Source organism: Hypanus sabinus, chromosome 9 (assembly GCF_030144855.1).
Source record: "Hypanus sabinus isolate sHypSab1 chromosome 9, sHypSab1.hap1, whole genome shotgun sequence".
NCBI classification, from domain to species: Eukaryota; Metazoa; Chordata; class Chondrichthyes; order Myliobatiformes; family Dasyatidae; genus Hypanus; species Hypanus sabinus.
In genome coordinates this window covers 94,949,775-94,965,010 of record NC_082714.1, presented here as the reverse complement: position 1 = coordinate 94,965,010, position 15,236 = coordinate 94,949,775, and the positions used below count along the sequence as shown (strand labels likewise).

The following is a 15,236-nucleotide window of genomic DNA, read 5'->3' as shown; positions in this document are numbered from 1 at the left end:
TTTTAAGTCTTACCGCAATGAGTAAACATATGGTAAAATACTTAGATCTTTTGAATCTTAGAATTTTTGGATAGAGAGGCAGAATGGACAGCGTTCAGTGTAACCAAAATCAAGGGACAGAGTGGAGGGTCTTGTGTGTACGCACAAACACGGAGGGGAACGGGAAACCTACACACATGCAGGTGGGTACTTACAGAGGGGTGTGTTACAGTACCTGCACGCACACAGAAGGGAGGGTACTCGTCAAGAGAGAGGGTGAGGTGAAGTGAGACGAGGCGGGTTAGGATGCACTGAGAGAAGAAGGGCGAGGGGAGGGAGGAGGGCTGATGTTAGGTTAAAGGGGGGAGCAAGGTGGGATATGGAAAACCTTCGACGACGTGCGGAGATGGGACGAAACAGAATCGCGAGCACGGACCGTCCCGCGTGCAACCCTCGCGGGCTAACGTCACGTGGGAGCTGGGAGCGCGGAGCCACAACGGCAATCCCGCGCACGCGCACTTCTCTCACCCGTCACCGACCGCTACATGGCGGTCGCCGTCCCGTTGGCTCCTCTAATTCTTCCTTCACCCGATTTTATTTTTGCAACAAGATACGTCACAGGAGGAACGTGAGCACGTGACAACCCGTACCCGCTGCCGAAGGCTGTACTGGGAACCGGCTGACAGCACACGGGCTAAGAATCGGGAGGTGCTGTGATGGCGTCAAATTGACCTCTCCGTTGCTGTAACACCATAGAACTACATTGCCCAGTGACCCTCGCGAAATTTAGCGGCTCCTCCCCTCTCTATAATCCGACTGCTGGGCGTGAAATGGCTGAGATTACAAGAATCCGCCCCCTGCGCAGCACCCATTTATTTTTGTAAATGGAGTTTGCTGCCGCTGCTCATTGGTCAATTGAGCGTGTTCATGGTTGTGACGTCAACATGCACGCCGATTGGCCTCAATCGACGGTTTATCCCGCCTACCTCTTTCTAAATGGCTGATTCCGAGCCCGCGGGCTGTGATAGACAGGGCCGGCGGGCTCCGGCAAGGACCGGCGGGAGGCGCGGCGAAGGCTGGAAACAGGGACGGGTTGTGAGGTGACTTTGGGGTGGATGGTGGCGCCTAGGGGGAAGGAGGGGCTAGGATAGGAGGTACTGACTGATTTATGCGCTGTGGGCAACGATGGGAGGGCCGGATAGTGGTGAAAGGGAGCGTCGGACAGTGGGATATGGAAAACGAATAGAGAGGTGAGGAGGGACGGATGGTGGGAGAATGCGTTGAGGTTTCTGCGGAAAAGGGGAGTTAGTTTCATCTTCCGATCATCTCCACCAGTGAAAGTTAACTGGTAGACTGGTGACGGGATGACTTGTAGTTCTCTCAACAGAAAGGATGGATTGAGTTAATACTAGTGCGTCATGCGGATAATATGCAAAGCTTTTGCGGGTTGACATAAATCTGTCGGTGCAAAAGCAGGAGCTGACACACATTTGTTCAGTTAATCTATCTAACTAGATTGAATTAATTGCGGATGTGCGTTTGCTGGGAGTATTTTATTTAGTTTACTTAGTAATGGATCTAACAAAGTTGGAAATAGTTCTGGAGCAGTGCTGGAGGAGCTGAGTATCACGTGGTGAGTGCAAAAGTGGTTGGGATGATCAGGGAGGTAAGGTGCTGGGAGTGAAGACGCAGACTAGTGAAGTAAGAAAGACTTCAAATGAAAAGTTATGGTGTTTAGTCTTTGTAGAGAACAGATCTAAACTTGCAAAATGCACAAAATTCTGGAGGAACTCAGCAGGCCAGGTAGCGTCCATGGAAACGAGCATAGTCAACATTTTGAGCTGAGACCCTTCATCAGGACTGAAGAAAAAAAGATGAGGAGTCAGTTACAAGTGGGGGGTGCAGAGAGAAGAAAAAAACACGAGGTGATGGGTGAAACCGCAAGGGGGAAAGGGGTTAAGTAAAGAACTGGGAAGTTGCTTGGTGAAAGAGAGGGGGCCGGAGAAGGGGAAATCTAATAGAAGAGGACAGAAAGCCATTGAAGAAGGAAAAGGAGAAGGGGCACCAGAGGGACTTGATGGGTAGACAAGGAGATAAGGTGAGAGAGGAAAAATGAAGGGGGGTACATTACCAGAAGTTAGAGAAATCAATGTTCCTACCATCAGGTTTAAGTTACCCAAATGGAATAGAAGGTGTTGCTCCACCAGCCTGAGTGTGGCTCATTGTGACAGTAGAGAAGGCCATTGATTGACATGGCAGAGTAGGAGAGGGAAGTGGAATTAAAATGGGCAGCAGCTGACACGTAGGTGCTTGGTGAAGTGACCTCCAAATCTACATTGGCTCTCACAGGTATACAGGAGGCCACATTGGGAGCACCGGATACAGCAGATGATTCCAACAGACTCATAGGTGAAGTGTCACCTCACCTGGAAAGACTGTTTGGGGCCCTGAATGGTAGTGAGGAGGGAGGTGTGGCATTTGTGCCACTTGCAATGATAAGTGCCAGGACAGAGATCAGTGGGGAGAAACGAATGGACAAAGGAGTTGAATAGGGAGAGATCCCTGTGGAAAGCAGAATGTGGATGGGGGGGAGGGAAAGATGTGCTTGGTGGTGGGATCCTGTTGGAATTGGGAGAAGTTCTCGAGAATTGTGGAGGCTGGTGGGGTGGGGGGGTGTGGTAGGTGAGGTCAAGAGGAACCTTATCCCTGGTGGGGTGGCGGGAGTTTAGGGTAAGGGCAGACATGGGAAATGGAAGAGATACCGTGGAGGACAGCATTGAGAATGGAAGACTTTTTTTTGAAGGGGGAGGGCATCTCCTTAGTTCTGGAATGAAAAGTGTCATCCTGAGAGCAGATGCAGCTGAGTTGGATGAATTGAGAGAAGGGGATGGCATTTTTCTTTCTTCACTGGCCTTTTGTCCTCTGCTGTTAGATTCTCCCTTCTCCATCCCTGTACCTCTTTCACCAATCAACTTCCAGTTCTTTACTTCACCCCTTCTTTCTCCCCCACTGGTTTCACCATCACCTCGTGTTTCTTCCTCCCCTCCCCCACCTTCGAACTTTGACTCATCTTTTTTTCTTGTCCTGATGAAGGGTCTCAGCACAAAACATGGACTATATTCTTTTCTGTAGATGCTGCCTGATTAGCTGAATTCCATTAGCATTTTATGTGTTGATTGAATTTCCAGCATCTGCACATTTTCTCTTGTTTGAGATCCAAACTTGCATCCCTTTCTCTGTTCCTACCCTAGCATATCCCTTGAATGGGCTTTGATTGCACATTATGGAGATTCCTTATTGTTTGAGTTGCCAGGTTGGTGTGGGTCAGTCTGCGATGCCCAAATGTTAACATCTATCAGCTGAATGGAGGTTTGTTTACCTGCAGGAGACTCCAGGTTGTCATAGCCAGGAGCAAAGATGCCAGTTAATAGTGCCTGGACCAACCTGACGACGGCAGAGAAGGTGATATTGGCTGTTGGCCTTCCAGCTGGTGCTGTTGCAATGTACATATTGTACAGGAGATACAGAGAGAGTCGGGGTAAGAGTGGCAGCTCTGTGGACCTCTGTTCAAGCAGTTCCTCTGTCTTGATTATATTTCTTCTCAGTTTACTGTGGTCCAAGGGTTAGGAGCAGCAATGTGAATCCCTGAACTGCCTTTGCCATTCAGTGTGATGGTGGCCTCAGAAGTACTCTCCCCACATCCATCAACTCCCTTGTCGTTCACGGGTCTGTTGGACTCATCTTGGATATATTCAATGGCTCCAACTCCACAGTTTCCTGGGATAAAAAGTTCCAAAGACTTGTGAAATTCTGACAGAAGAAATTGAACCTTAACTCAATTCTGAAACTGTGCCCCAATTCCAAATATCCCCACTAAGCAAAATATCCTCTCCTATCAATCTGTTGTCATTCTCCTTGGTCCTCTCCACAATTTGCTGGCCTAGCAAACTAGGCATTTGTGCAGTCGTCCAAGTTATTTAAATAAATTATAAAAATCTGATGCCTGAACAGTAATTGATGTGCCGCAGTACAAGTTCCAGCGATCTATTTGTGCATACTCTGATTCCTTTTGGCAGCTACTGTTCTGTCTGTGCAAATGTGTTGCCTCCTACAGGTTCAAAATCAAGTTTATTATTAATAACTTTGAAATTTGTTGTTTTGCAGCAGCAATACGGTGCAAGATATAAAAATAATGCTCTAAGTTACAAAATCAAATATATAGGCAAATAATAGGGTATTCTTCATGGACCATTCAGAAATCTGATGGTGGAGGGGAAGAAACTGTTCCTAAGTCATTGAGTGTGTGTCTTGGGCTCCTGTTTCTCTTCCCCAATGGTAGTGCAAAGCGGACATGGATGGTGAGAGTACTTTGTGATTGATGTTGCCATTTTGAAGCACAGCCACTTGAAGATATCCTTGACAGTAAGGAATGAGAGTTAGGTTTAATATCACTGGAAATTTTTTTTTGGCAGTAGAGCTTTGCAAAACATAACAATGAAACTATTATAATTTTTACTTTGAAACTATAAATTACAATGAGAAGTATATGAAGTTGTTTGTGCTTGTAATGGAGCTGGCTGAGTGGTTGCAAAACTGTGATTGTCCTATTAGTCCCAGATTGGCCTGTTATCTCTCTTACCAGTTTCTATCTGTGTAGTTCTCCAAGTGCCTTTTATATGTTATTACACTTGCCTTGGCCTCTTCCTTTGGAAGTTCGTTCTATATACTCACCACCTTTTTTATGGTTTAAGTTGCCCCTCAGCTCTCCTTTAATCTTTCCCCTCTCACTTTAAAGCTTTGCCCTCGTGTTTTAAACTTTTCCATCCTGGGAGAAAAAGACTTTTCATCTTATCACTGCCCATCACGAGTTTGTAAACCTCTGTGATTATTCCCTCAGCCTTCTATGCTCTAAAGATAAAAGCCCCAGACCTTACTTTACCATGCCTCCCAGTCCCAGTAACAACTTCAGATCTTCATACATCTGCTCTCAACTTTCTCCCTCCCCTCTTGATGTTTCCCAATGAGTGGCAGAGTCCAGAATGTGCAGCAGTTTTCCAAATACCTCTCAATAATGTGGGTTAGAGCACCACGTGGAATTCAGTTGTCATGGTAACAAGCCTTTATTCAGTTGATACAAGCATGCAGATGAGGGTCTGAAGTTCACTCAGAGCTGAGCCATACTGTTTTTGTTACAAGCTGTATGAGACACAGTGATTGACGACCAGCAGGATTTGACCAGGTCAGTTTGCACAGTAGTGTAGTGGTTAGCATAACGCTTCACAGGGCTAGTGACGGGGTTAAAACTCCAATGCTCTCTGTAGGGAGTTCCTACTTTCTCCCTGAGACTGTGGGTTTTCTCCCAACTTCCAAATGCCTATGGATTAGAAAGTGTTGGTAAGTTGTTGGGGCTAGAAGCATGGCAACACCTGCTGTTTGCCCCCAGCACATCCGTGGACTGTTGCCATTGATACAAAAACATGTCATTGTATATTTCAAAATGCTTTTTTAAAAATAAAGCTAATCTGTAAATCTTTCTTTAACTTCAACTTTGATTGTTGCCCATGAACTTGCTTCTACTGACCTTGCAGCTGGTGTTCTGATGGTTGTGAATTAATTGCGAGTAGTGCGCAGCTCAGTTGTATACCACTTTGTCAGAGCAGCTTTCCTGCATAACTCTGCTGTATTGTTTCCGCTCCAGATGAGCACTTCGTGTTGGTCAGTGACAATCAGATAGCCGTGGACATGAAAGTTCCCGGTGATAGCATGAAGGCCATAGTAGGGCAGCAGGAGTCCACTATTAAACAGGTGAGAATGAATCTCCACTTCATTCAACTCTTATTTATAGCTTTTGTATTGAAGCAGAGAAGTAGCCATGCATTCACTGGGCCTATCTTATTGTTACATGATTGCAGTGCTACAGTAAATATCCTGCATTTATCTGTGTAGTTGTAAGCCTGCTCAGAGCTTTGGCTGGGTGTCTGAAAGCAGTAGTCACAAACCTGCCAACAGTTTCTGGATCTGTCTATATGCTTCACCATGGGGGATCCAGGGTAGATCTGGCAGAGATCTGTGACCTCTTTGTTTCAGAATCAGGTCGAATGTACTGACATATGTCATGAAATTTGTTTTTGTGGCAGCAGTACATTCCTATAGATAAAAAAAATTACTATGGCAATAAGAATAAACAATACAAAAACAATGGGGTAGTGTTCATAGACCATTCAGAAATCTGATGGCAGAGGGAAAGAAGTTATTCCTAAAATGTTGAGTGTGTGTCTTCAGGCTCCTGTACCACCTCATTGATTGTAGCAATGAGAAGAGGGCATGTCCTGAGTGAAAGGGGTCCTTAAGGATGGAAGCTGCCTTTTTGAGGCATCGCCTTTTGAACATATCCTCAATGGTGAGAAAACTAATTCCTTTGATGAAGCTGGCTGGGTCAACAGCCCTCTTCAGCTTTTTCCAAATCTGCCTCCAGACACCGGCCAGAATGCTGTCCATCTGGAGGATCTGGGGAAATTTATTATAGTCTTTGGTGATGTTCCATAGGTTGAAATGGCCTTCATTATGGTAAGAAAATACGATGTGACTGTAGTAAGTGTGGTATGATCGGTGTGATGGATGGGAGGATGGGAGCAGCTCTAGAGAGAGAAGTTTGTTCATTATTCTGCTAAACCTTTCTCTCACCTTTCACTTCTCCACCAGCTGCTAAAGGAGACGGGTGCCCGCATTGAAATTAAGGATAGCAAGAAGACTGATGGTGAGGGTGGGGTTGCAGAGAGTCTGCTCACTATCATCGGGTCACCATTGCAGGTGTGCAAGGCCAAAGTTGCCATCCACCAGCTTCTGGCCGAAAATGTGAGAATCACCGAGGAGCTGTGTGTTCCCCAGCGAGCAGTGGGACGTATTATAGGTAATTGACTTCTGTACCTAATGTACCCAAGCTGATCAGAATGCCAGATCCAAGCAATCAGGATACAAACTGGTCCTGGTTAATCCACTGTCACCAGCACTGAAGGAGCAGATGGTAAAATTCAGATAATCTGTCACACTGGCAGCTTTGGTGTCAGGTTAGCAGATGTTCTGGACTATTGGATATTACATAACGTCATAGAGCACTACAACACAGAAACAGGCCCTTTGACCCATCTAGTCCATGCCGACCCATTATTTTGTCTAGTCCCATTGACCTGCATTTATACCATAACCCTCCAAACCTCTTCCATCCATGTACTTAACCAAACGCCTCCTAAAGGTTGCAATCAAACCAACATCCACCAATTCTGCTGGCAGCTCATTCCACACTCACACCACTCTCTGAGTGATGAAGTTCCCCCTCTGGTTCTCCTTAAATATTTCATCTCTCACTCTTAACCTATGATTTTTTTTGTTTCATCCAACCTGAGGGGAAAAATTCTGCTTGCATTTATCCTATCTATATGCCTCCTGATTTTGTATAACTCTTATCGAATCTCTCCTCATTTTTCTGTGTCCTGGGGAATAAAGTCTTAAACTATTTAACTTTCCCTGTAACTCGGGTCCTCAGATCCCAGCAGCATCCTTGTAAATTTTCCCTGTACTTTTTAATTCTTATTTACATCTTTCCTGTAAGTAGGTAACCAGAACTGTACACAACACTCTAAATTAGGCCTCACCAGTGTCTTGTACAACTTCAACATAACATAGCTCCTGTACTCAGTTCTGATACAGTTAATTCCACACTTTAGATTTTACACAGAATTGTATTTTACTTTGCAGTAAACCAGATACATTTAAGGGAGAGAGACAGCTGGGGTGCTTCAGTGTTTGACTTGGGAGGGAGGGAAGTAGGGAGCTAAGGCGAATAGGTGGGGAGTAGTGCTAGTGGTGGAGAGGAGGGTGGGGAACAGGCTCTGGTGTATGGGATGGGATTTGTGATAAGCCATTAGACATAGGAGCAGAATTGGCTGTTCGACCCTTCGAGTCTGCTCCGCCATTCAGTCGTGACTAATTCATTTCCCCTCTCAATCCCATTCACCCGTCTGCTCCCCACAGCCTTTGATGCCCTTACTAATCAAGAAGTTATCAATCTTCACTTTAAATATACCCAATGACTTGGCCTCCACAGCTGTCTGTGGCAATGAATTCCACAGTTTCACCACCCACTGACTAAAGAAATTCAGCCTCATTTCTGTTCTAAAGGGATGTTGTTGTATTCTGAGGCTGTGTCCTCTGGTCCTAGAATCCCCCATCAATGGAAATGCCCTCTGCACCTCCACTTCTAAGCCTTTCAATTTTCTTTAGGTTTCAATGAGATTCCTCCTTATTCTTTTAAACTCCAGAGAGTATAGGCCCAGAGTTATCAAATACTCCTCATATTTAATCCTTTCATAGCTAGGATCATTCTCATAAACCTCCTATGGAGTCTCTCCAATGCTAGCATATCCTTTTAAAATAAGGGACCTAAAATTGCTCTCAATACTCCTAAGTGCAGTCTGACCAATGCCTTATAAAGCCTCTCAGCATGACACCCTTGCTTTATATTCTGTGAGACAGGTGCACATGCATCAGGATTTTCCCATGGTTGGATAAAGAATTGTGCTGTATCCACTATTTATCACTTGGCTTTTTTTTTGAGTTGGTGGGATCTTGCTGTGTATGTTCTCTGCCTCCTGTAGCCCTGTTTAATTGCATGCACTAGCTGTGAGGCGCTTCAAAGGTGCCATTGGAATACAAGCTCCCTGCAGGCACTTGAGCACAGAGGTGAGCTATATAAACGTGATTCTGTAGATGCTGGAAATTCAGAGCAACACACACAAAATGCTGCAGGATCTCAGCAGGTCAGGCAGCATCTAAAGAGAGCAATAAACAGTTGACATTTTGGGCAGAGACCCTTCATCAGGACTGGAAAGTAAGGGGCTAAAAGGCAGAATGAGAGGGGGGGGAACCATACAAGGTGGCAGGTAATAGGTGAAGAGGGATAGTGGATGGCGGTAGTAGACGGATAAAGGAAGAATCTGTGAGGGGATGGGTAGAAGAGTTAAAGGGCTGCAGGGGAAAGATTGTGATAGGAGAGGGTGGTACACCATGGAAGAAATGAAACGAGGAGGGGAAACAGGGAGGTGGTGAGTGATGAGAAGTGAAGGAGTAAGAGGAGAACTGAAACACAGAAGTACAACTGCAGATGCTGTGGATCAAAGAATACGTATACAACGCTGGAAGAACTCAGCAGGTCAGGCAGCATCCATGAGAAATGAGTAGCCAACGTTTCAGGCCGAGACCCTTCATCAGGAATGGGGGTGAAGAGAGGGCCGAAGGCCAGTAATAGAGGTAGGGGAGGGGGTAGGGCCTAGAGGCGCCAGGTGGAAAACCAATCAGAGGAAAGATAAAGGGGGGAGGGGGAGGGGATAAGCATGAAAACTGTAGAGATAAAGAAGCAGAAAGTTGAAAGGCAAGAGAGGCAGAGAGGGACCTGGGGGAGGGGGAGGGGAGGGAATTACCGGAAATTGGAGAACTCAATGTTCATACCACCATGCTAGAGACTACCCAGACGGTAGATGAGGTGTTGCTCCTCCAACCTGAGTTTGGCCTCATCATGGCAGTAGAGGAGGCCATGTATGGACATATCTAGAGCGGAATGAGAGGGAGAGTTGAAGTGGGTGGCAACGGGGAGGTCCTGTCTATTGTGATGGACAGAGCGTAGGTGCTCGACGAAGCGGTCCCCCAATCTGCGTCGAGTCTCGCCGATGTAGAGGAAGCCACACCGGGAGCACTGGATGCAATAGACAACTCCAGCAGACTCGCAGGTGAAGTGTTGCCTCACATGGAAGGACTGTCTGGGGCCCGGAATGGTGGTAAGGGGGGGAGGTGTGGGGACAGGTGTAGCATTTGCGCTTGCCAGGTGCCAGGTGGGAGTTCTGTGGGGAGGGACATGTGGACGAGGTAGTCGCGGAGGGAATGATCCCTGCGGAAAGCTGAGAGGGGTAGGGAGGGAAAGATGTGCTTGGAGAACTGAAATGGGGACTGAAAGAGAGGGGAGAAATTTCCTTAAGTTAGAAAAATTATCTTTATACCATCAGGTCGCAGGTGACTCAGACAGAGTGTGAGGTGTTGCTGTTCCAACCTGAGACTAGTCTCATTTGGCAGTGGAGGAGGCTATTGACCAATATGTTGGAATGGGATTGGGGAGTGGAATTAAAATGAGTGGTTGCTGGAGGTACCAAGTGTCATACCAGACAGGTCAGATGTCAGATAGAAACTCAGTTTTATGTTGTGGAACTCCAACAACTGTGCTCTGTCTTGGGCGGTGATACTGGCACTGCACTGGGGAGTGTTTCAATGCAAATCAATTCCATTTCCCTCTCGGACGTCAGGGAGAGCTCCCCACTAAACCACAGCTACTGCCTCAGAAGTAAATCTCCAGGAAGAGGAACATTGCATCCTTGCTACGTGAAGCTGGGGTCATTATCCTCGGTGGAGGGGGGGGGAATTTAAAACCAAGCTCGTTATCACCAGGCCAATGTTCCTGGTGGTAGGAGAGTTGGTTTTTGGGCAGTGAGCTGTGGCTGAAGTGGGAGCAGATTCAGCAAGGACTTAAAAGGAACCTGGGAAAGGATGGCAGGAAAGAACTGGAAGTGGGGTGAATTGAACTAAATGGTCCCTCTTCTGCATCATTCTTTTGTCAGGCTACATCAGACTATGTACAGATTTGATCGTACAGAGTGGAACTACCTTTTTGCAGTCTTAGAAAAATTTGACCTCGGTCAAAGTTTCATCTCTTGGATCAAATTGCTGTACCTGCGTCCTACTGCTTCTGTTTTAACTAATTTTCAGAAATCCCAGGTATTCTCAAACGTGGTACCTGTCAGGGATGCCCCTTAAGTCCCTTTCTCTTTGATTTGGCTATGGAACCTTTGGCGATAGCATTTCGAAATTGTCCTGAATTGACCGGGATTTGGAGAGAGGGTGTTGAGCATAAAGTTTCTCTTTATGCTGATGACTTATTACTCTTTCTCTCAAATCCGTCTACGTCCTTACCTCCAATGTTTTCACTTCTTGACCAGTTTAGCCAGATCTCTGGCTATAAACTTAATTTACATAAGAGTGAACTTTTCCCAATTAATAAAGAAGCACAAGAATTAACATTTCGTGATCTCCCTTTTAAAGTAGTCCATAATCAATTTACTTATCTTGGAATTACAGTCACAAGGAAGTTTAAAGATCTCTTTCGTGAAAACTTTGCCAATCTTTCATATACTATAAAACAGAGTCTGGTACAATGGTCACCTCTATCTATGTCTTTGGTAGGTCGTATTAATGTTGTTAAAATGTATGTTCTCCCCAAATTTTTATACTTATTTCAGTCTATCCCAATTTTTATTCCTAAGTCTTTTTTTGATTCCTTTGACTCTTATTATTTTGTCATATCTGTGGAAGAATAAGCACTCTAGAATTAATAAAATCCATCTCCAAAAATCTAAAAAAGAGAGTGGCATGGCTTTACCTAACTTTCGTTTATATTATTGGGCAGCTAATATACATTGTGCTACCTTTTGGTCTTTCTTCCATGGCCAACCCGAGTGCCCTAACTGGGTGGCAGTGGAGTTGAGCTCCACTAAAGAATTATCTATCTCTGCACTTCTCGGCTCTGCATTCCCTAGTAGTCTGTCCAGATTAATAGCTAATCCTCTTGTTAGACACACTTTGCGTATATGGGCTGAGTTTAGGAAATGCTATGGTTTCCATGGTTTTTCCGTTTCCAGCCCTGTCGTACATAATCACCTTTTTTTACCTACTACGTACGATTCAGCATTCCATGTTTTGTATAGGAAGGGCATTAGACATTTTGAAGATCTTTTCATTGATAATCGCTTCGCTTCTTTTCAGCAGCTCTCTGTTAAGTTCAATCTGCCCAATGCTCATTTTTTTAGATATCTCCAAATTAGACACTTTATTGCTCCTTTAATTCCTAACTTTCCTGAAATGCCTGTGAAAAATGCTATGGACTTATTTCTTTCCATTAATCCACTAGGTAAAGGTTTAATACCAATTATTGGAGATAAATTAGCAGCCTTACGACGGGCCCCTGTGGATGAAATTAAAATGGCATGGGAGCAGGATCTAAATACCTCCTTATCTGATGAGAGCTGGGACTCGATTCTCAAATCAGTTAACTCAACCTTTCTTTGTGCTCGCCATTGCCTTTTACAGTTTAAGATTGTTCATAGAGCCCATATGTCTAAATCTAAACTATCTCGATTCTACCCTGACAGTAGTCCGCTCTGTGATAAATGCAAGAGGGGCGAGGCCTCTCTCATTCATATGTACTGGTTCTGTCCTAGCTTGGAGAAATTTTGGAAAGATGTCTTCACTACGTTATCGTATATTCTGAATCAGCACCTAGAACCAAACCCCTTAATTGCTTTGTTCGGTTTCTGGGGCGAGACAGATTTACGTCTGAGTCCGACCAAATGCCAAATATTATTCTTTGCCTCTCTCCTGGCTAGACGCTTGATCCTCCTTAGATGGAGAGATGTTGCCCCGCCCATTTATGCTCAATGGCTTAACGACATTATGGCCTGCTTGGACCTCGAAAAAATTCATTATTCAGTTCTTAATTCGGACCTAAAGTTCCATAAGGTCTGGGGACCTTTTATCGAGTACTTTCATAACCTTCCTCTTGACTAGGGTTTTTTTCTTTTCGGTCCCTTGCTTTCAGCTGCCTTTTTTTTTTCTGGTAGTAGGCATTATTATCCTCTGTTGCGAAGTGTATTCACAGTCTGGGAGTTTGATTGTCTTGATTTATATTCTCTATATTGTGTTTTGGTTGGTCTGGAGTTTTTTTTTGTATGTTGTGGGGCTTGGGGAGGATACTAAGTTTACTTGACTTTAATTTAGGTGCTTTCTTTCAAAATTCTCTTTCTTTGTATCATATTGTCATTGTATGCTTAATTTTGCACTGTATTAATGTTCCTTATTGTGATTTGGGGTTTTTTAATTTGTAAAATGTATAAAAAAACTAATTAAAAAAAGACTATGTACAGTGACGGTCTTGATCCTCCCACAGGCCGCGGAGGAGAGTGTATCCATGCCATCCGTCAGACCACAGGCGCAAAGGTTGTATGTGAGAAGAAGTCTGGTGATCAGCTTATGGACCTGGGCCGTTTGGTCAAAATCAGTGGGACAAAGCAAGAGGTGGCCTCTGCCAAAGTGAGTTATGTGCATGTGTGCTGCAGTCCATTCATGGGATGGTGATGAGTTGGATTGAGATTTGGGACAGTATGGTGAATCACCTCAAGTCAAATCAAATTTATTATCAAGGATCTATATATCACCATGTGTTACCTTAAGATTCATCTTCTTGGAGACATTTACAGGAAAGTAAAGAAATACAACAGAATCTTTGGGGGGAAGAAACTACGGTATCTAAGATTGACAAACAGCCAATGTGCAAATAAAATAAGTAAATAAATAATACTGGGAATATTAGTTGTGTGCCATAATGAGTACCCACCACCACTAGTGTACCCACCTCCAGCTGGACTACCTCCATTCTGCTGCACTTCCTGAGTTTCAGCCTCCTCACCTTTAGTGGCAGAGGACAAGGTTTGTTTGTTTCTTTTTGAAGCATAAATACTGCTTAAATGTAACAATTAATAACCAAGGGCAGAGTCACTGTTTTAACCCACTCCAAGTCGTATGTGGAAAATGTAATGATGAAGGAAGGCAGTTCCAATTCCTTCTGAAAGTTCTGTCACCTTCAGCGCACAACTTCTTTAAAGGGGGCAAGTAGCAAAGGGTATTGAATGTTAGAAACCCCAGCTTGCTGGGAAAATTGGTTCAAACACACCACTTGGAAATGTCACTGGCTGAGGCTAGTGAATGTCACACCTTTCAGATTTAAGATTTTAAGAATAAAATTAGCTTTATTTCGCCATGCTTCTGGCACCAACATAACATGCAAACAATTTACTAACTTGTGCATCTTTGCAATGTGGGAGGAAACCTAATCACTCAGAAACATCCTCGCCATGTCCCCTTTAACAGGCCTTTCAATATTCGACAGGCATCAACAAGCCCATATCACCCAGTTACACCCCGAGGTTATTAATTAACTGGCATGCCTTTGGAGTGTGGGAGGAAGCCCGAGCATCTGGGGTAAAACAACCACACAGTCATGGAGAGAACATACAAACTCCTTACAGACGGGTGGGAATTGAACTCAGATCTCCAATCACTGACTCATTGTTGTGCAGACTGCTATACTACTGGTTTGCCATGTAGGAATGAGGCAGAATTCTTCTCTGTTTCTGTTGGGCTGCTGTGTTTTGATTTTTTAGGAAGTATCCCCAGAACCATGCCCTGAGAGGTCCCACCTCCTTGTATCACTGACTCAGCATCTCCTGTCCCTCAGGCACTGATTTTGGCAAAGATGGAGGAAGAGGTGGCCTTCCAGCAGAAGCTGGCATGCTTGGCTGTCAGCAGAAAGCACCGCAAGCAGCCTGTCGGCACACGGCTGGAGGGGGTTCCGTCTGCTGCCTCCCAGGCCAGGACACCTGCCTCTCTAGACGGTGAAGTGTGGGCATCAGACATCAGCGAGGAGGGACAGGAGGGGCGCAGGATCAGCCCCACTATCTCAGTTGAGCCCTCGGTAGGAAGCCAGCCAGTCAATGACTCGTGCCAGGTGTCTAAATTTGAAGGTAAGGGCTGGTGCTTTTGTGTTGCCCAAGAGCAAGGGGTCATTGTTGGGAGTGAGCAGGGTGGTTGCAGTGTAGATGAGGTGGCAGTCACAGAGGCTACAAAGATACTGTGGTTCTCGTGTTGATAAAGCTGCACGTCTGTGCGAGCAAAGACCCTTCCAGCTTTGAATGTGGGCAACTGGGACAAGGAGAGAGGAAGCTGAGTTTGGCATGGGCAATTTGTGCCTAAGGGCCTGTTTCTGTTCTGCATTACTCTGACTGACTCCATTAGAGTCTATTATTAAGGATGAAGTTTCTGGGTACTTAGAGGCACATGATAAAATAGGCCAAAGTCAGCATGGCTTCCTTGAGAGGAAGTCTTGCCTGATAGAACTGTTGAAATTCTTTGAGGAAATAACTGGCAGGACAGACAAAGGAGAGTCAGTGGTTGTTGTTTATTTGGATATTCGGAAGGCTTTTCACAATGTGCTGAACATGAGGTTGCTAAACAAGAAAGATACTGGCATGGATAGAAGATTGGCTGACTGGCAGGAGGCTAAGTGTGTAAATAAAGGTGGCCTTCTCTGGTTGGATTTTGGTGAC

At 45.0% G+C, this 15,236-nt stretch overlaps 2 protein-coding genes across 21 annotated transcripts in view; one reads left to right on the top strand and one right to left on the bottom strand.

Annotated features, from left to right (window-relative positions):
* LOC132399650 (semaphorin-4B-like) overlaps window positions 1–776 on the bottom strand; it is a 104,082-nt gene extending 103,306 nt beyond the window's left edge. For 6 of the 11 annotated variants that reach the window (XM_059980260.1, XM_059980253.1, XM_059980250.1 and 3 more), the window contains exon 1: window positions 508–776. The gene's annotated coding sequence lies outside the window, so the exon portion shown is untranslated. Of the gene's footprint in view, window positions 1–13; window positions 152–194; window positions 432–507 lie in introns of those variants that run through there. The other 5 variants (XM_059980258.1, XM_059980254.1, XM_059980255.1 and 2 more) reach the window with 5 other exon arrangements.
* A 177-nt stretch (window positions 777–953) lies between these two features.
* Window positions 954–15,236, top strand: part of LOC132399651 (tudor and KH domain-containing protein-like) — a 35,412-nt gene continuing 21,129 nt past the window's right edge. For 3 of the 10 annotated variants that reach the window (XM_059980266.1, XM_059980265.1, XM_059980261.1), the window contains exons 1-6: window positions 1,128–1,229; window positions 3,365–3,517; window positions 5,678–5,784; window positions 6,682–6,889; window positions 13,022–13,164; window positions 14,369–14,654. In XM_059980266.1, the coding sequence (XP_059836249.1) occupies window positions 3,397–3,517; window positions 5,678–5,784; window positions 6,682–6,889; window positions 13,022–13,164; window positions 14,369–14,654 (865 nt within the window). In that variant the 5' untranslated portion in view covers window positions 1,128–1,229; window positions 3,365–3,396. Of the gene's footprint in view, window positions 1,080–1,127; window positions 1,230–1,251; window positions 1,613–2,328; window positions 2,389–3,364; window positions 3,518–4,449; window positions 5,219–5,247; window positions 5,374–5,677; window positions 5,785–6,681; window positions 6,890–13,021; window positions 13,165–14,368; window positions 14,655–15,236 lie in introns of those variants that run through there. The other 7 variants (XM_059980262.1, XM_059980263.1, XM_059980264.1 and 4 more) reach the window with 7 other exon arrangements.